This window comes from Haemaphysalis longicornis, unplaced genomic scaffold (genome assembly GCF_048455015.1).
Source record: "Haemaphysalis longicornis isolate Haplotype H1 unplaced genomic scaffold, Haemaphysalis longicornis Haplotype H1 scaffold_8, whole genome shotgun sequence".
Lineage (NCBI taxonomy): Eukaryota > Metazoa > Arthropoda > Arachnida > Ixodida > Ixodidae > Haemaphysalis > Haemaphysalis longicornis.
In genome coordinates this window covers 102,324,513-102,347,705 of record NW_027526445.1, presented here as the reverse complement: position 1 = coordinate 102,347,705, position 23,193 = coordinate 102,324,513, and the positions used below count along the sequence as shown (strand labels likewise).

Here is a 23,193-nt window from a genome sequence, read left to right as displayed (position 1 = left end):
CTCTCTCCAGTTTGATCTGACTAATATGGCGTCGCCCTGCCCTCCCGCTTTGAAGCGAAAACAGCTTCGTCGCTAATTCTTCGGTCCGATGTCATCTTCTAAGCTGTTGATTTCGCCTTCAATTTGCCCATTCTAACCCTCACCCAAAGTTTCAATCGAAAAACGGCCTTCGTTTTTGAGATAGAAGGACGATTTTTCAGCTCTTAAGCCTGGCAAAGTAGCGTTTGTCGTCGTCATAGCAACAGGCTCGCGGGATGGCGAACGCAGACGCCTCCGACGGCAGAGTTTTCAAACTGGCCTAATCTAAAAACGTTTGTCGTAGCGACTGCCCTGTTTTGCAAGCGTAGCGAGGCAGCCACATACCAAGCGCCTTAGAAATTTGTCCGTTCTATTCGCCCAAATTTGGCCGCCGCAGTTGTAAACAAGTAAGCAACATTGTCCATGGGCTCAAGAAAAATCACATGACTTCCTCCACACTTTTCGCAATGCATTGGGGTGCTTGGGGCCTCTCCTAAGTATTCTTTCCTTCATGGTGAACTAGAATACTCTAGCGACGGACTGCCGCTTGCACATTGTTGCCAGAAAACGATTTACATTGTGCCAATGACCGCTATATAAGACGAGGGATGACTTTTGTGCGGATTTTTTTGGAAAAAAACTCGACCTATATTCCGGTTTATACGGTAGTCTTTGTCGACGTTTGCGGAGTAAATCCCTCTTGTCGCTTTCCCGCTCCCCTCTCCTGTTGTCTCCCTTGCGTCGCGCTCCTCCGAAGGTAAACAGGCTTAACCGTTCCTCTAGTCTATTTAAATTTACCGCGTTCCACTGGAATGACGGCGCTGCCTTACGGCGGAGATGCGCGTGAATCGAGGCGCCCGACTTCAACGTATATAGAAACGCGTTGCCCTAGTCCACGTGCGTTCCAAGCAAGACGTAGAACCAATCAAGTGGAACCTTTCGTAATTGTTGCCGCTTGCATGCTTATAATGCCGCTAGAAGCTATATTTGCGAGGGCGACAGCAGGCCACAGTTTGAAATATTTTTCTGCCATAGATGTAGTATATCATTTTGCAAAAATCGAGCACCTACGTTTTTTTAAAAAGGGACACTGTAAATATCTGTTGTGTAATATTTTCTGTCTGATATTTGTGTAATCTCTTGTTCTTGTTCAACAACGTTGACAAGTACGAATATATAAACCAGACTTAGACATTTAGATTTCGCTGTGAGTATATAATACAATTGCGCAGACTTCGTGTCACTTTGCCCGGGTGGCTGAATCGAGTCAGAGACAGACAGACATAGAGACAGACCAAAATTTTCGGGTTTAACTAGCCCAAGAAAGACTGTGGCCTTTGCAAACATGAATTCCTCCCTCAGTAAAGGGTTCTTGGCATGTGTATAGTACGTCTCCATACAGTTTTGCGTGGTGCAGGGCTCCAGTGCCAAATAGTTGTTTTTGTTAGGAGAAATGATCACAATGTTATGCTAAACGCATGTGCGTATTGGCGGCTCTCATCTTCTCTCTTGCCGGTCTTCGCGTAAATAATTTTGTCCTTTAATAACTAGCAATCCAACTCCAACAAAACACCCTTGGCTATTCTCAAGAGAGCAGACGACTGCGCTCACCGGTACGAAATCTACTCCGAACCTACAAGCAGTCGAAACAAAGTTATCAGCACGTTTCAGGCGGAAAGCGATAAGCACAGGAACGACGTTTCACGAAGTTAAATGATCACCCTATTCAGCGGAGGTTGGTAATTAAAATCCGCTAATTGAGGTTACCAGGCCATTTCTTACTCGCAAACAACCAGACATATTTTTTTTTCTTTATCGCGGCCGGCGTGTCTTTTGTTTTGCGCAACCTGCACGAGCGGCCGACGATAAAGCACCATCCACACTTGAAGCGGTTCCTCACTCTGCCGCCAGGGACCGACTGTGTTCGATGTCCGGGCATTACGGGTCTCTCAGTATCCACTCTCTTACCGTAGTTGCCTGACAGCTCCATTCTGTCTCACCACATTCACTGCCAAAGTTCATTTCTTTTTCCTAATTAGGAATATGTTATCTTGCACTCGAGTTATTTCTCTGATACAGGAAGCTCGTTTCCTGCCGCTGAGCCTTACTCCCATAATCCGTCCTTCCATGGCGCGTTGGACCAACCTCAGTTTATTTCAGATTGTTTAGAGAGACGCCAAGTTTCCGCCCCGTGTGTCATCATCAGCAGCACGCATTGGTTCTATACTGTTCTTTGTAGCGAGAAAAATAGAATATTTTTCAATATTTGGTAGTGCCCATCGAGTGACCTTACAAAAATGTATTGTGCGCCGGATTTCTTTCTCGTCGCTTTGATCGGCACTGAAGACCTGTCCAAGGTGGTTATACTCAGCTTGTTCTTGCGCTTAGTAGCCTCGACAGAAGAGGGCGTTTCAGCATGCTAATATATAATCAACTCAGAATTATACATATTTATTTACATTTTCAGAGGCCAGGCTTTCTGAATATAGTTCCTCAAGCATTTTTCGCAGGAGTGCTCGAGACTCGCTCAGGAACACCATGCCTTCTGCAAACCTCAAATGACCCAGGCATTCGCCGTTTGTCTGTAACCCAGTGTTTTCCAAGTCAAACTGCCTAAATATCTCCTACAATCATGCTGTGAACAATTTGGTCGAGATGGTACGTTCCTGTTGTACTGTCTTTTCGCTTTTATTGTGAAAGGTTATTCTGCCCGATTACTCAAAAAATGTCATATACGAGTGTCATATAGGTTACCTCTGTTCCCCAGCTTTTTAATGCTTGCAGCGGTGCTGGTGTGTTTACTCTATCTTGTTTGCCCAAATACCTATCAGAGACGCGGCGTATAAAAGGTATTTACGCGCGCTAAAAATAAAAAAAATTACTCCCACCTCCCCTCGCGGGAACCCCTGTGTAGATGCGACGCATCTACCGTTCCGTTGTTGGTTCCGTTGTTGTTTCCGTTAGGTTGATTCTCCCATCGCGTGAAACATGCCGTGAACCCCCTGCCGCGGCTATGACGCAACGTGGCGCGGCTATGACGCAACACAATCCAATCCAATCCAAGCCAAGCCAAGCCAAGCCAATCCAATCGAATCCAATCCAATGACCCTCGCGAGAGAGTGTTCACTATCGGAGAGGAGAGGGGGTGAGCGGCGGAGAGTGCAGCTCGCGCGGCGAGGAGAATGGGGGAGGGGTGTGGACGGACAACAACAACGCCGTATGGAGGGACAAGGCGAGTGATGATGATGATGATCGTTGGATGTTTATGGCGCAAGGCCAACTGGGGCAAAGAGCGCCAAAACAATGACAAGGCGAGTGAATGAGATGCAGTCACATCTAAAAAAATATATCTAAAAATATAAAGCTAAAATTTAAAAAAATAAAACAATTGGGATGTGATCACTACTTTTATCTTGGTCCCAAGTATACCACGAAGATGTATTTCCCGACGTGGAGGAGGTCAAATCAAGAACAGAACTGGTCTGCCATCGAAAAAATATTGCAGATCCAGAGTTAGAACAATACCAATTGTTGCCCCGCATCCAGCCCCTAAGACGCCTGCCACAGGAATCTGTGCAGAAACCCCGTGGTGCGAATTCAAATCCCCGCAAAGAACAACTTGCTTGTCACACGCAGACAAGACAGCATTGAGTGAAGAGGTGGAAGTTACTCTACCCCGAAAGTACGCGTTCACTATAGAAAATGCGACGCAACCATGAAGGTTGAACGTCACTGCCAAAAGTTCCGATTCCCTGGACATTAATTCAAATAAAAGATGGGCTTTGACAAAATTCAGGGGATACTAAAGTTAGCAATCCTTAGCAATTCCGCCCATGGCGGCCCGGTGCACTTGATGATCATGCGCTAGGGTACCGGATCTGGAACTGACGGCTCGTGTGTCGCAGCAACACCGGCGTGCGCCTGTGGAACGCGCTTAGCTCTGCGGCGATTGGTGACGCTGCGCCGGAGCTGCTTGATAAATGTACATGTGCCACATGATGCGTATACCATGTGTCAATGAAGCAGCAGTAAGCCTGATAAGCAAGCTAATCCTAAACAACCAGGAAAGGTAAGAATAAGCAGCTGAACCTTAGCTCACGCTACGTATATCCTGGTATAGCAGAGCTAAGCCGCTGCTATTTTTTGTTCATCTATGCCTTCTACTAGTCTTAGTTTTGCTTAGCCTTGCCAGCTTCACACTCGCTCTTTCCCCTTCAAGTTGATCAACCCCGTCGGCCTTATGTCGCAAGAGCATGGCACGGGGCTGGCGGCGCCTGCTGCTCAAGTGGTGTATATTGACGCGCCATGACATGAGGCCTGCCGCGAGCCCCAATATGAAGCGCCGGGCGGCGCGGGTGTCGCATAGCGCGCTGCTCTTGGCTGGTGTGCTGGCGCAGTCGCCGTGGATGTGAGGAGGGCAGACCATAGGCATTTCTTTTTTGTTAACTTGGGATTTCAGCGAAGAGTTCGTGAATAACGCGAGAACGCGTTACATATAGTGGATTAAATCAGTTAGTAGCCCACCTGTCGCGGGAGACAGTATACAAGGCCGCTATTCACCACACCCTGCTCTTACGACACCCCGGTCATACGACACTTTCTCGCGGTCTCTTGAAAGTCGTATTATCGGGGTTCCACTGTATACAGTTTGTCTCGGTGAGCGTCGCTTTCCTGGCCAATCCCCCTCATTGGGTATGAGCCATATCTTTTGGCACCACTACCAGTGCGACGCCAGGTAGTCACGGCGACGCACGTGCTCAGGTGAGCTCGGGGGTTTTTGTCTACGCCGGACGGATTGGTGTCGACGTATAGAGTTATGTTGATAAAAATACCGAGTCGACGAGACTATGTGCCTCTTATCCCTTTGATACCCAATGTTTCTCAGGAGCAACAACGCAAAAAATATTTTTTTCTCTCGCACTTTGTGGTTTTTTTCCACATTTAACACCAGCTGTCGACAGACAAAGGTTCCCGGGCCTTTAAAAATTAAAAAAAGAGGGCAGCACGTATTTCCGTGTGATAAAAAGTATTGTTTATGCGTGTCAACTCGCATCGAGCTAGGGGGCTGAATGGGCTTGTGAGAGGTAAGCAAAATTGTGCAATTTCGTTGTTGCTGCAAATGATAGCAATACAAACTCTACGTTATTGTCTTCACTTGAACCATAAATGATGCTGATCAACATAGCTTTCTTTGTTAACTGGTATATGGGCACTGGCAGCCAGAGCGGAGTGTTTCCCAGTGCCCAGTATGTCGGAGTGTCCGTTCTAATGAACCAAATGTTTTTCTGACTTCATATTTTGGATGCCAGAAGTCTTTTTAGATCAATAAAACGTTTTCACATGCTTAAGCAACATATACCGTGGGCTCTTCTTTTCACTAGTTGCCGCCGAGTTCGCGAAGGCGGTGCCTCTGGTTCTAGTGCGTGATAACGCGGTAGGCTTTGTGAGAGATGTGAAAGCCCACGCACGAAACAAAAGGGCATCGAGTGGTTGTGAGATCGAATAAGTAACAAAACAGAGCTCCAGTCTCCAGTTGTTTATATAAAACATAACCAAAATGTGCCGACACATGGACGGCGAGAAGTAAAAACGCGGTAAGATTGAATTCAGCAAATTGTATTACCATGATCTTGGGATACGCGAGAGAAGAGCAGTATGACCTTGTGTCGTAAAGGCGGGATCAACGGACGGCGTTAATTTGCAGGGGCGCATACAGCCAACCACCTCCTTTCATGCATTCCTGGTAAAGCAAGCGCTTACGCGGATATTAAACCTATGATTCTAACATACCCACTTTTATGAAATAAGGAGGAGCTAAGCTGCTATTATTTAGCGCAATAGCTACATTTCCGCCAAAAAGATACCATAAAATTTGTTAAGAAATCTTTGCAAAGCTCTAAAAGAAAAAAAAAAACATTTAAATTGCTTTGTTTAACTCTTATTTTTCTGTTAAAAGCATATTTAAAAATCAACAGTTTAATTATGCTGTAATTGAAATGATTAAAAATAAAACGCTGATTACCATTTTATAAAAAAATTTAAAAAATAAACACAGTAAAGGTTTGGCAGCTTAATACGGTTGCGCTGCCTAAGCATTGCCGGTTTTTTCATGGGTCTGCGCACTTGTATTTGGAATGTCATGTGCCACGGTCTGGACGTTCATTTTGCCGGACTCGATACGACTCATGTCCGGCCAATTTCTTATCGCCAGGATGCTGGCTGCGCCCATTCGAGGATACCGTGGCAAAGCAACTACGTACGAGCAACAAAGAGCAATAAAAACAGGGAAGAAACTGAACCTCGTCAGCACACAGCCCCAGTACTTGTACGGGTGCAAAACCAAATTCTGTACTGGTGGTGTGCTGCTCCGACAGCCATGGCCTTTAATAAAAAACAAACATTTGGCAGGTGATCGTCGTCAGTATGGAAGAAGGTTACCATGAGGGGCTAGGCCCTCAGCTCTTCCCAGCTAAGCAGTAGGTTCTGCATTACTGAAGTACAGATTATGTGAAAATGCAACACAGTTAGGCGACATATTATGTATTTTTTCTGATAGGTTCGCTATAAAAAGCTTAAGAAGTGCTCTTAAACCTAAAAAGTATACGAATCAAATTACGTTATTTAGTATCACTTTTCTGTTGGTACAGTTGCCAGAGTTGACCTCGTCAAGGTAATTTGAAAGCTGAAGATTGCATGGCGGTGCTGCCCATTGCTGCACATCATGAGCGAAGACATACCAGGCACGTAATCGCGTGTTAGAACAACCGCTTAACCTAATTCTCAACAGCCACGCGGCCGACAACTCTTTCAGCATGTTGCTTGCATGTCGCGGATGATTTGAAATCTTGTAATTAAGCGCATTTGACATGCGTTTTTGAAATGGTTTTCGACTTAAATACGGCCACTCATCAGTTATTAACACTTACCGTTGCAGCTGTTTAAAACGTGCGACGTTTTAAGACGCCTGACTCTCTTGGGAGGTCCAGTTTTATTGTTTATGTCTGTCCGTCGGTCTGGATCTCACCTGATACAAACGTGAGGAGATAGGCATGTGGACTTATTCTTAACAAATTATGCGTGGGCAAGACCATTTCAAACTATTAAAACTGCTGCCACCGGTTCTACACCATCATCATAATCATCTTAAGTGTAGTCATCATCATCCGACTAAGGTCCACTGCGGAACGAAGGCCTCTCCCATTGGCCTCCAACCACTCCTGTCCTGTCCTTCTCCATCCACAGTTTGCCGCCGAGTCTCCTTATTTCATCCCTGCATCGGGTTAGTGGCCTTCTCCTTCTTCTAGACCCATCTATTGGGATCCGCTATGTTACCATAATCGTCTACCGCTTGTCGGTTCGTCTCACTATATGGGCAGACCAAGTCAGTTTGTTTTTCTTTACTTGAACTCTGATAGCATATACTCTAGTTTGTTCTTTGATCCAGATAGCTCGTTTGCTGTCCCTGAGTGTTATTCTTAACAATATTCGTTCCATCGCTTATACGCGTCCATATTATTCAGAGAAAAGGTAACCTTAATGCTATTTCCTTCATTATACCAGAACGTAACCGAGAATACCAGCTTTATTTAGGTTGCGAGAACAGATTAGCTTTTACGGCAGCAGATGAAAACGCGTTAAAACGCGTTCCAAGAGAGGCGAGATAGAAGAAAACAATGGCACAAAAGATGTTGGCTCAAGCTGCTGTCACCACAAACACACGAAGAGAAAACAGAAGATCCGAGTAAGCGGTGTGCGAGCGGGGCGAACTAGTGAGAATCGAATGGTGTTGAGGAATGCTTTATTGCATATATCAGAGTAGAGTTGTGAAGGGAAGGGACGTGCGTGCGTAGTGCAAGCGTGAGGGATGAAAGGAAGTTAATTTTCAGGCGTGCTAGGGGTATGTATTTTCTTTCACCGACGACATTTACAGCCGAGCGAGTATATAAGCAGCCATTTTTTTTGTTTTGCAGCGCACTGAACAAGTTTGTGGGAGTCTGCAGCATCCCGTCAGCAAAGCACAGCACACCTTCCGTCTAGGGCTCGTGCAAAATTGCATCTCACTTTCAATATATTGTGGCTATCTGAAACAAAGGGTACTGAAATGGGCCGCTGTGACGACTCTATCATTGAGCCGATTTTCATTTAGTTCAATAAATAGCGCACGATGAAGTAGTAAAGCTACCGAGTCCCAGTCTGCTTCATGGCAGCACACGTGTTTTAGGAAGGAATTGTCAGTAGCATTACCGCACAATAAGAAAATAAATAGGAGAACCCTCTCTTCCCCTGTGCTCGGTGTGTATTTTGCTTAGCTTTGTGGAGCAAACTTTGGGTTACAGCTCAGAAAATGTTCTTTCACGGCAAAATGCACTGGAAACTGTTTGGACGAAGCCACTAACTGTGCATTGAAGTCATTTTGGGCTATCATCAGTGTATGTTTTTCGTTTAGATACCAATATGAGGAAACCCGGCGCATTACTATAGAGTGCCTCAGTATCGGAAACGCCTTCGAATTGCGTTCGGAGTTCAGGCCATGAAATAATACATGCAGTTTTTGAGGGCCCGGAGTTGCCCTAAACTTTCCGCGAACAAACTGTGGGTACGATTTTTAATAATGTGCCGTGGGATTTGTAAGAGTATTGAAAAGAGCGAACGTACAGGAAAAAACGGAAAGCTCTGTTCATGTTTAGAATCTATTCGTTTGAATAAAAATTGTTAGGTTTAATCAAAGAACGACTTTATAACACAGGCGACATCGCTCACTAAGACTTTAAAAGTATCCATGGGTTAGATTCTAGATATTCTCTATAATCTATGTATCAAACTGTTTTGTTAGGCAATGCTACTGGCGTTATAACAAAAACAAGGAATGATCGCAATTTCCCATGAAATGCTTTGATTCGTACGAAACCGATCTCAGAACATTCCGGCACAGATGTTCCTGTGCGTGCGCCGATTTTCACCACGTAACTTACCCTGAAACGGAATCCTCATTGAGTAATGTTAACAAAAATCGGGACGCGCTACTTTCACAGAGCGACCATAAAAACAGCGCTGCTAATCATCTTGTTTCCATGTCACAGTATGCATATTTTCACGAACGATGCATTCGGTTTGCTTGTTTTTATGTTCTGTTTTTGCCACCCGGCCGTGCCGGGCTTTGTTATCTCTGGGTCGAATGAAGCGCTTGTTCTATTCTTTATTTTTCATTCCGCACGGGTTATCTTTTTTGATAGGGAGAGTGTTTTGCCTTGACGTCTGTAGCCTAGAATATTCTTCTCTGATCTGCAGTGTTCCCGATGTGATTCTACGGTAAGAGTAACATTCGCACCGAAAGATAAATGCCGAAGAGCTAACGCCACGGCATTTGATTCGCCAACACTCGCCTATCGAGACGAGTGTTCCCGATAAGCGAGTGTCGGCCCTTATCGAGGCGCACGCTTTTGCAGGTGTTTGATTATTGACAAGAAAGCAAATACACGAAGCAACAAGAGCAACGAAAAATGCTCTGGGCCCTTGCATGTTTGTAATACGAACGTCGGGCAATACTAATTAGGAACTTATTTTGTGCTACATTGTATTTGTGTATCCTTCTTCGCTTTCACTACTGTGTGTTTTGGGGCGAGCTAATTTGACAGTATCCATTCTTCTATTAGCGTGCAGTCACTTCCAGGCGTAACGCGTCACCAACAATTTTTCCAATTTAAAGTTTACAATTCGTATTTTGATGAATTCTTGGAAGCCGGGGCATCAGCCCTCTCAAATCTTTGAATTGCTGGCCAATCCACCCAGTGGGTGTGCGATCAAAAAACGGAACAACAGCCACGTCAATACTTGTCTCACTGCTGAAAAGACGCAATCATTGGGTAATCGCTGTTTTTGTTAGAGTGGAGTCGCATTTATGGACAACAAAACAATGCTTTAGCCTCAAACCGAAGCACAGTCAATTATTAGCCGTGGCCAATCCCCCTTTTGGGCACGATCCATACACATCAAAGCAGCCAGAATCACCGGTTTCAACGTTGGTTACATAGCGCACGGGTGGAGCATTTGTGTGCTACCTATAAGAGCAGTACGAAAATCCATTGCGACGCGCGGGTTTTCAGTTGCTCTTTACAGTTCTGATATTTTATTGACCGGACAACAACAACAACAACAAAAAAACAACAAAGGCGATGTTTTCTCCCTAAATTCGCCACATAAAGGGTTAGTAATTTCGATTGGTTTTCTTGTAGCGTCTCCTCATATCTGCCCTTCACATCACGTCCCTTGGGACACCCACAAAGGAACAGAAACTGCAATAAATTACTGCGTAACTAATGTTTTTTTTTGTTAATGTGCATTCCCTCCTCCATTTTAGCATGACTGAAACTAGAATATCAGGGCTTTTTTTTAATAATGATCATGCATTTTCATACGGCAACTTAATACAGGTTTTATCCAGTCCTAACTAGGAGTATTTGAAAGAATAATCACATTTGTCTGCTGAGGTCTGCATTCAGGATGCGGAGAATGGTCGGGGAGTCACCGTAAACGAAAAATGAGGTACGACGGGTAATTCACGCTGAATCAGACGTTTCCTCCGCTCAGCACGTCAGCAATGACGTCACGGGACACAGCCGGTTCTCCACACAAGACGAAGCACCGCGCAGCTCATGTTTGGACTCGCATATAATCCGGCGAGTCAAAAGCTTTACATGACGGGCCATATTACGCGGCCAAGATTGTCTGGTTGGGATAAAACAAGAGAGAGTGGGGTGCGTAATACACGTGATAGCACGGATTCCTGTTTGTTGTCGTTGACAATGGCCTTTTCCGAGTTTTTTGCTGATGTGGAAGTTGTGCGCATTTCATTTGTTTCTGCTTAGATTAGTTTCCCGTACGTCTACAGAGGATAAGCGCCTTTCAAACACAGCGGCTGCCGCTGCTATCGCTTTCTTGTTTGAATGTTTTGTTATTACATTTTCCCTGTTTCTCAGTTTTTGGCAGTCTTTGCCAAGTTTGAGATAAGAGTTTGCCGGCTGGTGGACTTAAACAGTACCCATTCGAAGCTTTCGCTCTCGTTTACGACACATTACCTGTTGAATACTGTGAGGATTTCTTAATCCTTTATATAGTCGGAACTTTCCGTTTTGTGTCTGTTGGGGGCGGCGTGTTGTTTGGGAACGGGCGAACTCTATAACGCGCGACCGACACTCTCCGAATATCCAGCCTTTATGCCCCTTACGCGAAGACTATTTACCGAGGTTACTTGAGTGCCTCATCCTTATTCCCGAGGCCATCACATTGTCTGCTGTTTACATGTGCACGCTTCAAGGTCGTGCTGAAAGCGCGGAGCCCGATCGCTGCGCTTCGCAGTGGGTGTGTAACATAATAAAGGGCAGCCACTTGAATACAGGTCGATAGCTGGCATTATGCTGGCCACTACGCGCGGCTTCACATGTTAGGAATCAACAAAAAGCCCAGGCTAGAATTAGTGCGCCGATTGCTGTCCATTTAGTGGGCAGTTACTTGCGCTCGTGCTCTCGAGAAGAACTGCGAACAAACAGAGCCCATGGTATGTTTAACGAGTTCCACCTCTTCGTGCGAAATTTCTTGCAGTGTTGGCGTCGGGCTCAGCCAAGACATTCCTTGCGGTTTCGTTCTTTTTCCTGAACAGCGATTTCCGCAATTTATCTTCCTTGTTGCATTCTCTCTCACTGCGGGAGTTCCTAGCTAACAAGTACTTGTTTCTACTTTTTTCATTTTTTCTGTAAGTGACCGTTTTCTTTCTTGCTTCTACAGTGTAAATAAAAATTGCAAGAAAGGGAGAGCGAATTAGAAGGTAACACCGCCGTCAGTCTTCGCGGGCAACCGTTCGTCCTTAAGTGTAGAAAGTGTGGTGGAGTATGCGCAATGTGCAGAAATTTGGAGTAATTGTTCATTCTTGCCGATGTATAGAGAGCAACTGAAAGACGAAACATTACACGTGTTCTAGTTTATGCGTAAATAATCTCCTGTGAGGTCGTCGTTGTTGAGATTTGGCGCACATGTCTGCAGACAGTTTTAGATTTCCGAAACACGAGTGATTGAAGTCTGCAGTTCTTTGAAACAGTTCAGTGAGGAAGAAATGTTGCGATGCTTAGAAAACCGCTTGTTATAATTGAAGTACTGGGTCATGGCAAGGAGAGGAGATGTGCAATGGACAAACTCTTCTCTGTGGGTAATAAACTGCCTCGTCTAGGATTCGCGCGAGGTAAGAAACGCCAATAAAAGATTTTGAGCGTGTCACAAAGTAACACAGCTTTTAATCAAAATACCCAACGTTACGCGCTAAGCAAAATGAATATGTATACGTTTATTACACAAGGAAAGGCTCATTAGTTGGTCATGAGAACAGCCACAAAATATAAACTCCCGCTACAGTTAAGCGTCTTGAATGTAGCTCTTAATTTAGGTACAACATAACTTTTGAACAGAAGCTATGACAACGCTGCAAGGGCCGTAAATCAGCCTTCATTTTCCAGTCCTGCTCCTCTACGAACGCTAACTTGAAGAATACAGGTTAAGCAACGCGAAACTTCGCTTCACCAGCGCAGAAAAATGTCTCCTAATTCAGTGTTGTGGCACTCACAGATACGACTACTTTCACATACCGTACCGAAAGCGCTTAAAATAGAGAGCGAACACTAACAGAATCGTATTTGGCAGTAATGTGCTAGAAAAAAATGAGTCGTCGTTGTGCTTGCAGAATCACTCTCTCGCGTCTCAGGCAGTCTGATAAATCCTTTAAGGTCCAAGGGAGCATAGCTAGGAGCTTGGCTCAGCAAACTTTGACAGCTCTACGGAGTGCGATGGGGGCAAGACATCACCAGCTACCTCGGGGTCAGAGTAGACATCAGAACAGCCATTGCCGCCCCGGTGGCAGCCGAAAGTGAAGGCTGCTGATAGAAAAATGGAGCCCTGGAGAGCGCGGCACATCGACTTTTCCTCAAGAGCCGATGTATGCAACCATGTGGTATATCGGGCCATCTAGTCCGCTCGCCGCGCCTCGACCATCGACGCAGACACAGTTGGTAAACTTCACAGTACCTACGGTATTACTCTGATGATCCACGTGGGAGCCTATCCACAGCACACACATTTTCTGCAGTGAGGATGTTGCTAAAAATTGGTAGAGTTGTGCCTATATTCAAAGGAGAGGACCCAAACTGTGTAGAAAACTACCGTCCTATAACAATCTTATCGTGCATTAATATCTTGTTTGAAAAGCTAATAGCGAAGAGGGTAATGGAATTCGTTGAAAAATATGAAATCTTAACAACAAATGAACATGGTTTCCGCAAAAAGTACTCATCCACAACGGCAGTTAATGCAGTAACAGATGTAATTAACCAAGCCCTAAATAACAACCAAATTACATTAGGTATATTTCTTGATATACAAAAGGCTTTTGATTGTGTGGATCACGGCATTTTGTTGGAAAAACTAGAACGCGATGGTTTTCGAGGGCCAACTTTAAACTTTTTTCGCAGTTATTTAAGTAACCGTAAACAGTTTGTACATATAGCAGACAGCAAATCTGGGTTAAAAACTGTTGTAGCAGGGGTACCCCAGGGGTCGGTTCTTGGTCCCATATTATTTTCTCTATTTATCAACGACTACCCCCTAAATCACGCAGACGCAGTTATCTATGCCGATGATACTGCTTTACTCGTCTCTCATCACAGTCTAAAAGAAGCCGAAACTCTAGCAAATTTAGAATTACGTGAGACATTACACTGGTTTAACAGTAATAAATTAGTTCTAAATATTAAAAAAACAAAATTCATAGTCTTCTGCTCTAACCGAAAACAAGTAACAGACGACTGCAAGTTATACATAGGAAATACAACCCTTAGTAAAGTTGAGAAATATAAATATTTGGGAATAACTATAGATAAATAAATGCACTGGGCGCCTCACATAAGAGAGCTCAGCAAAAAGTTGTCATTTAGATGCTATACATTACTTCAAGCGCGCAAACACTTTGACGCTAAAACACTAAGAATTATATACTTTAGCATTTTTCACCGCCATCTTAGTTATTGTATAGAGTCTTGGGGATATACATTCACGTCATACAGCTCCGTTATTGTCAAACTCCAAAAAAGGGCGATGAGAATAATGACATGCGCCCCCACCACCGCGCCATCGTCCCCAATCTTTTCAGAACTTAACATTATGCCATTTAATGTAGCAAGGGACTACAAAACAACATTACTAGTTCAAAGGGCACTAAATAAATCCAATCGATCATCCGTTGTAATAGAACCTAAACGAAACACCAGACATGCCCACAAATGTAATCTTAACTTACCAAAAATACACAATGTGTACGGTCGCCGCACTATTTCTTACCTAAGTGCCAAACTATGGAACAATGTCCCACTGAATATAAAAATGAAATCAAATAACACTCGTTCCTTAAGAGAATTTTTCATGTCTGAACATTATACCTCACCCTTTTACCATATAGCTAAATATATACCTCGCTCACATTATATGTAATTATTGTAAAAACATTGTTTGGATTATTTTTTTTGTTTATTGTAGTTATTCTGTTATGGATCCATGACTAGCCATGTCGGCTAAGGATCCAGATGTTTTTCACCCATTTTCTGTACCTGTTTTTTATGTAATAAGCATAGTTCTGAGTTCTGAGGTCTTGGGCTTGTTAGCGTGGACCTTATAAGCTGATAGCTCAGAGATTTATGTTGTTCCTCAATCACCCTGATGGCTTCGTCCAGGTGGATCTCTGCAGTCAAGGTACCTTACGCCTGTCCCTTTGGCTTGCAACAACAGTGAAGTTCCCACATGGTGCCTGCGCAACAGGCTTTTACAGCGGAGCGGTGGATTTCTTTGCGGGTTGTTTTTTCTCGTAGCGAAACGGACGAAGCTGTATTGGGACTTCTAGGGGCAGACAGTCCCACCACATGCACGGCTCAGCGCCTCTAGGTCGCCGGAAGAGCGACACCCTAGGGTGCATGCGGAAACACCTCCTTCCGGGAGTTTGGAATGACGTAATCTTCCTCTCAAACACATCGGTCCTTCCTAATGACAAGGCAAAACAGAGTAGCGGAGTTTCTTCCCTCCTGCAGGGGAAAACCACCTGCGGTGTGGCACGCGGGTGATGCCCGGGCATGTTTTTGTCGAGCGCATCACAGCGTCATAAAAAGCGAAGCTATAGTGTTTTAACTGACGGCATCTGTAACGAGAAATGCGAAAAACGCCGAAGTAAAACGGACAACTTTTCTGGTGGCCTGAATCAAACCTAGGCCTTTCGCGTTGTGACGCCGGCATTTATACGATTGGTCCATTTCAACATTTATTTTACATAGAAGAATAGCCCGAAAATCTTTGAAATAACACCCTCACTACAATGAAGGTAAGTTCGCTGACACATATTTTAAAAGTCAGGCAGGCGCACGCTCCAAAAAGATGGAACCATTCCTGCAACTGCGGTTACGTCAAATAAACGCTATAAACAAGTCGTCATTGTTGACGAAGATTTGACTCAGTTCCCTTGAGTTCCTCTGCATTTCGGTAAATCGTGTGACACTTCCATAGGCTAAAGAATCCGATCAGCACAAAAATGTCGTAGGGCACGGAACAGTTCTTCATTACTGGCAAGAATCGTATACTCTAGTGGGTAACACCTATGTTCTTTTTAAAAGTACGTTGCACGACATCCCCTCCACTCCCGCCCCCCCCCCCCCCCAAAAAAAACACATCATCCCTACACAAAACAAAGCCGTGATCAATTGTCTCGAGCTGGTTACACCAGCCCCCTCTTCTCGACCAAGGCACATATACACCTTCACTATTTAGGCATGTTTTAAATGGTAACATGGATGTATGCAACTAAACAAAAAAATTTTTGCAACCGTCTGGATCCTCGTTTTCTTGACTCGCTTCCACACTATATCGACTAAAATCATCATGGTCGAATCAGTTTGAAAAAAGTAGGCGGCGACCAAAAATCTGTCACGAGAAAGCTTCACCTCCAGCCATCACCATCATTTGACGGTGGCCATGATTCTTTCCTGGTAGTGCTCGTTTGACATGGTTTAATGGTCTAACCACACAACCAACCAACGAAGAGTGCTGCTCTGCTCCTCTTAGACACACTCGCAGTTCACCTGGATAAAATTGAGGTTCTTAGATGTGGCCTCGCAAATCCTTTCCTCTGTGATGGTGACGGCAATATATATGCAGGGCGAGAGTTGATGGTGTCGACGGATGAACACTTTCGGCCAGCGTGATTCCATTTTTTGCAGAGAACCCAGTGGGCAGCCGCCCTCCATGACGAGCCTGACTCTAAATCTGATGTTGGAAAGCACTGGCGCGGAGCTCCCGCGAACTTTCGTTGATTTCAACGTTAAGAAGCCGAGTAGTTGGGACTCTATTTGAGGGCTTCATTCGGGAAAACATTACAGGTGGCATTCCCCGCAGACGAGTTTATTCCAGAGCCTCCATTTCCATCTGTTTGCTTCCATCCCGTTGCCTTCGTGCTCTTCACAAACAACCCCACTGTGCATTTGTCACTCTTTTAGCACAAATACCGCCAGCCCTTTGCGACTTTCCTAGCTTTACCCTTCGACTGGCTTTCATTTTCTTGCAATAGCATACACGGTCTTGGCCAGCATAATTGTTGAAAGAGTGTTTTTGTGTGATAAAGGTATGTTCGTTAGTTTTCTGAAGCATAAGGAATCACTACATGTGGCTCCGCATTATTACGTGCAAATAAATTTACCTGTGCAATAAAAGTGGTGGCGGGAGTGAGTGGCAAGGAGTGGGTTTGTGTCGTGGGAGGCAATGGTTCGCTCCCGGTGGTCCAGGTGTTCCTATTGTTCTGCGACTCACTTCCAGCAGTTTGTCCTTGGGGAGTATTGGAACGAAGCAAGCGGTGGCCGACTAACCATTCCTCCGCTCACACTTATACTCGAAACGGTGAAATTGTTGCGGCAAAGTAAGTTAGCATCTTAACCGACAAACTGTTGGTCTCTTTAGCATTTCAGTATAGAGTGCAGCCTATTTTTAACGATAATGGTAACAACTGCCGCAAAAGGCAGTTGTTTGATTGTAAGGTTTAACCCGCCGATGCTACACATACGATGCGGTGCGCCGTAGGGGAGGGCTCCTGAATAATTCTGAACACCTGGGTATTTTTAACGGGCACCGGTCCCGAAAGCCTGCATACGCTTCTATAAGAGCATTAAAACATGTTAAACAGCGCGTTACGGACCACTCCTAAGGAATAGAACACACGGAGTTAGCGCTGGCGCTAGTTGTGTGTGTTATCTTCCTTCAGTAATGTGCCGCCTTAATATCTCTCACTACAGCATGAGTACCTCATCTGTTGTTGTATGTGCTGCTGTGGGGCGTGGAGGCGGCCTCGACTGAGGCCACCCGAACCCACCGCTCTACTTTCTTTTGGTTTCCATTAAAAATAAACCACATGCCGCGTAGCAGTTGCTTCTGCCGATGGGCCAGCGCTGTCACGGCGGACGTTTCAGTTTGACGCCACGCCCAGCACAGTGCGATGGGAGCTGGAGGCGCTGCTGATCGCGGCGAACTACATCGAAGAGCGCTACCAGGCGGAGGAGCAGCGGGGCCGGGCGTTTACCACACATACGGACACTCGAGAGGTGGTGGCGAGGCTCGGTGGCACCTCAGTGACCGTTTACAGAAGCCACCGCATCAAGACGATTGCGGAGAGACTTCGCACGACGAAAGTGATTTCGGTGCAGGCGGACTGGGTGCCGGGACACGGGGGCCGGGTCGGGAACAAGGCCGCCGACGCGTGAGCGAGCGATGAAGCAAGTACTGTATCCGCTCCGAGCCATCACATCCCGTTCCTCTAGCTCAGCCCTATCCAGACCATGCGTACGGCAGAGCCACCGCCAAGCAAGACAGCAGGACGAAGCTCCGTGCCGATACACCCCATGACCCATGACCACTGCCTGCGGACTTGGAGGGGGGCCGAAGCTTTGGTACACAAAAAAGAGCCGGGACTGCTCTTGCGTATGACGTGCTGGAAAAGCGGCGGGATTATGTTTTCCGCCGCTCAAAAATCTTGGGTGACCCCACCCCCCTTTACCCCCTCGGAAACTCCAAGGGAGACGACCATCGGACCTGCTCTTCGTGTCACGCGCCAACGAGACCCAGAATTCAGCACACGATGTGGGAGTGCTCGGGGCTTGCGGCAGAGAGAAGAGCCTATTTTCCGCCGAACATCAAGACCCCCAAAAAGGGGCATCGCTCCTCTTAGGCGGACTCACCCAAAACAGACTGTCATGTCCATGTGGACTGTACCATAGGGATACAGAAAAGTATTTAGATGCCCTCACCTTATCAACGGGTTCCCCATTGGTGACTAGGCCCTGAATTCCGCAGTTTACCCGCCGCGGTGGCTCAGTGGCTAAGGCGTTGCGCTGCTGAGCACGAGGTCGCGGGTTCGATTCCCGGCCGCGGCGGCCGCTTTTCTCATGGAGGCGAAAAGCAAAAATGCCCGTGTGTACGAGATTTCGGCGCACGATAAAGATCCCCAGGTGGTCAAAATTAATCCGGAGCCCTCCACTACGGCGCGCCTCATCACCTGCGTTGCGTCGGCGCGTTAAACCGTACAATCAATCAATTCCGCAGTTTGTATAAAGATTAATAAAAATAATAATATTTATCCCTTCTCCCCCACAAACAAACTCGGTCACGATAATGCACTGATATTACAAGAGCTTTGCAAGTTCTGTGAAGCTTAACAATGACGATGACAGTCACCCGGTCATAACTCTTACATCAAATAGAATAAGAGGGTCTGCGCATGCGTCACGCTCTCTTTCCCGCTTTCTCTTTGTGTGTGTGTGTGTGTGTGTGTGTGTGTGTGTCTGTGTGTGTATGCGTGCGCGTGTGAGTGTGTTTGTTAGGAAGTATGCACGCGCGGTCGTGCATGCGGATGGGCGTGTTTTGAAAACGTACACGGCTCTCGGATTAGCTGGGCGTAACCAAACAAGTGCAATTACGGAATTGTAATGTTTTTAAACGTTTTCTTCTTAATAAAGTGTTTTGCAGACGTTTTATCAGATTACAAACACCAAAGAGTAAATCAGTTAGGGTATGTAGTGTGCTGTCCGCCCAAATTACGCGGTGGGGGTGGTTGAGAAATGTCTTTAAAGAGCCACAGCGTATTTTCAGAGCGATGAGATGGGTGTAGAAAAGCTTTCTGAGAGGCAATTGTTCCCACACACCTCCGCGGTATTACTGCCTACTAAAGCGTTTCCAAGACACATCTACCCCGCGGTTTTGAAATTGCAATTCGCAGAAGTTATCTCTCCTTCGCCATTGTAAACATTTTTACCGCTGGTCAGACCACCGTTGACTTGGCTGTTTGCGACGCCCGTAAAACAAGCGCAAACCCGCCGACGGGTGCAAGTAGCGGCCAAGTGATGACTAGGGCTTTGTGTGATTGTGGCTGTTCTTGTTTGCACGTGACTAGCGCGCTCACCGCGCGGCTGACAACGCGTTCGTCGTGGTGGGGACTTAGCGGCATGCTAGTGAAGAACTTTCTCACATGCTGGAGTAACGTTTAGGGCACACATTCAATATTTTGAAATGCTTGACGATGATCACACGTGCTGCTTTTACGCGCGTCCATACAGTCGCGCACACGAGAGGGTGTTTGCCTTTTCTAAGATTTGCTGGTTTCACTGCACTAATCTTTAGCGGTTTGAATCAGGAAGTTGCTGCGAGAGTAGTTTAGATTGTAGGGAACCAGTCACGATAAACTCGTTTATTATGATTGTGATCGTTATGAAGTATATTAGGGCGAAAAATATTTGTTTCAATGCTTTATAAAGGATTTACGGGATTACACAACCGTTTGCGGCTACTGCTCTATATTTTGGCAAAGACAATGAATATTTAATGTTGTTAACTATCCGAACCCGCAATGGTTGTCAAATTCTTGTGCTTAGCTACACTATATGCTTGAGTAATTGTTGTCAAGGCGAAAAGCAGAAGCGCACCATTTGTATAAAAAAAAAAACGTTTATTTTCGGTGTTGTTGTTGTTGTGAAGAAAATGGTCACACAGAAAACAAGCGCAGCAATAAAGTGAGGACGAGGCGAGGACGGGACAAGGGTTAACTTTCAACAAATGTTTTATTGCAGAACCAGCGCATATAAACACATGTGGCTAGCAAGAGGAAAGAACGAAGGAAATGAAAACAGCAAAGCGATAGGTGAAAGAAGGAAAACAGGGACATGCCCGCTATGACAAAAAATCAAGCTCAAGTTTCGATAAAGCCACACACGGCCTGCTGACACATTGATCACCGGACCTCTCAATGTCTGCCACTTCCGCAATTTCTCTGGTCCTGCCAGAGCGGTTAAAATAAAAAACAGTCGTTTGGTCATACAGAGGATGTGCTGGTTTCCCGATACAATGTTTGCAATGGGCAGCGAGCTGGCCGTCGGTGGCAGCGCCACTGGTCAGCGACTTTGGCTAGTTTCGGTTACAAAACTTGCGGCGATCCTATCGGCAGGCTGCTGTGGCGTGGCCCTTCTTTCTCTTTCCCTCGGCGTTTCTTTCGTTCTACAGTGTCCCTGCTTCTGTTTTCCTGCCGCAAGCACAACAGCTCAACGGCTCCAATTTTATTTTCATTCTCTTCGCTTGGATGGCGGGCCAGTTCGGTGCGTGCGAGGGAGCCGGCATGCGAGGGCTTGCGCATGTTGCCCATAGAGCGCAGCCTATTTTTAACTGTAATGGTAACAACTACCGCAAAAGACAGTGGTTTGGTTATAAGGTTTAACTAGTCGACCCTACACCACCGATGCGGCGCGCCGTAGTGGAGAGCCCCTGATTAATTGTGAACACCTGGGGATTTTTATTGGGCGCCGGTCAGGAAAGCCAGCATACGCTTCTATAAGAGCATTAAAACATGTTAAAAAGCGCGTTACGGACCAGTCCTAAGGAATAGAACACATGGAGTTAGCGCTGCCGCTAGTTACGTTTGTCATCTTCCTTCAGTAATGTGCCGCCTAAATATTTCTCATTACAACATGAGCACCTGATCTGTTGTTGTATGTGCTGCTGTGGGGCGTGGAGGCGGCCTCGACTGAGGCCACCCGAACCCACCGCTCTACTTTCTTTTGGTTTCCATTAAAAATAAACCACATGCCGCGTAGCAGTTGCGTCTGCCGATGGGCCAGCGCTGTCACGGCGGACGTTTCAGTTTGACGCCACGCCCAGCACAGTGCGATGGGAGCTGGAGGCGCTGCTGATCGCGGCGAACTACATCGAAGAGCGCTACCAGGCGGAGGAGCAGCGGGGCCGGGCGTTTACCACACATACGGACACTCGAGAGGTGGTGGCGAGGCTCGGTGGCACCTCAGTGACCGTATACAGAAGCCACCGCATCAAGACGATTGCGGAGAGACTTCGCACGACGAAAGTGATTTCGGTGCAGGCGGACTGGGTGCCGGGACACGGGGGCCGGGTCGGGAACAAGGCCGCCGACGCGTGAGCGAGCGATGAAGCAAGTACTGTATCCGCTCCGAGCCATCACACCCTGTTCCTCTAGCTCAGCCCTATCCACACCATGCGTACGGCAGAGCCGCCGCCAAGCAAGGCAGCAGGGCGAAGCTCCGTGCCGATACACCCCATGACCCACGACCACTGCCTGCGCACTTCCAGGGGGGCCGAAGCTTTGGTACACAAATAAAAGCCGGGACTGCTCTTGCGTGTGACGTGCTTGCAAAGGCGGCGGGATTGTGTTTTCCGCCGCTCAAAAATCTTGGGTGACCCCACCCCCCCTTTACCCCCTCGGAAACTCCGAGGGAGACGACCATCGGACCTGCTCTTCGTGTCACGCGCCAACGAGACCCAGAATTCAGCACATGATGTGGGAGTGCTCGGGGCTCGCGGCGGAGAGAAGAGCCCATCTTCCGCCGAACATCAATCCCCCCAAAAAGGGGCAACGCTCCTCTTAGGCGGACTCACCCAAAACAGACTGTCATGTCCATGTGGACTGTACCATAGGGATACAGAAAAGTATTTAGACGCCCTCACCTCATTCAACGCCTTCCCCATTGGTGACTAGGCCCTACATTCCGCAGTGTGTATAAAGATTAATAAAAATAATAATATTTATCCCTTCTGCCCCACCAACAAACTTGGTCATGATAATGCACTGATATACAAGAGCTTTGCAACCATTCAGTGAAACTTACAATGAATATGAGAGTTACCCGGTGATAACTCTTACATCAAATAGAATAAGAGGGTCTGTGCATGCGTCACGCTCTCTTTCCCGCTTTCTCTTTGTGTGTGTGTGTGTGTGTCTGTGTGTGTATGCGTGCGCGTGTGAGTGTGTTTGTTAGGAAGTATGCACGCGCGGTCGTGCATGCGGGTGGGCGTGTTTTAAAAAAGTACATCGCTTTGGGATTAGCTGGGCTTAACCAAACAAGTGCAATTGCGCAAATGTAATGTAACATGCGCAAGCCGGCATGGGAGGGCTTGCGCATGTTGCCTAAACATCTCCGCGGACCTCATTCTTGGGTAAGTGAACGCTTAATTATCTTGAGGTGTGGCCGATATAGTGTCTGCCACATGAGAGAGGAATGTCGTAGGCAACGCCACGCCGCCAATGAACAAAGGCGTGTCAGCGCTTCGCACATCGGCATCCTTTTTTTTTTCTGTGGAACTATGAACCAACACGACCAAACATTTTCCTTTCTGAAAAAAATGGTCGCCGCTTTAAAGAGTGAAACAGTAAAGAAAAATTCATTCTTGATTTGTTTGATTTTCACATTGGACTTTACAGGGACAGCACGGTACGGCGAAAAAAGAGCACCAAACTCCTGCATTGCGAGCACTAGAACAAAAGTTCTTTAGTTGTAGTGCCGTTCTTGCTGGGACATGCCCACTTGAGTGATTATCCACGATTCGGGAGCATTAAGGCACTAATGTCGAAGCTTGAGAACATTTAAAAAATACTACAAATTCTCAGCGGAAAAGATTTAGAATAGTGCGTGAAACGTAATGTCTAAACATGACACCATGTGAGTTGAAGAGAAAAAATTGGCTCCACCCTGCGATGTGAAGGTGGTTGACTGAAAAGCTGTAACCGACACCCACAACTCTTTCCTATGCGACTTAGCG

At 46.3% G+C, this 23,193-nt stretch overlaps 1 protein-coding gene across 1 annotated transcript in view; it reads left to right on the top strand.

Annotated features, from left to right (window-relative positions):
* LOC144148414 (uncharacterized) overlaps positions 1-21,556 on the top strand; it is a 46,009-nt gene extending 24,453 nt beyond the window's left edge. Inside the window, exons 2-3 of the mRNA XM_077679950.1 lie at positions 17,553-17,839; positions 21,283-21,556. Coding sequence (XP_077536076.1) covers positions 17,553-17,839; positions 21,283-21,556 — 561 coding nt within the window. The remainder of the gene's footprint in view (positions 1-17,552; positions 17,840-21,282) is intronic.
* The last annotated feature ends 1,637 nt before the right edge of the window (positions 21,557-23,193 follow it).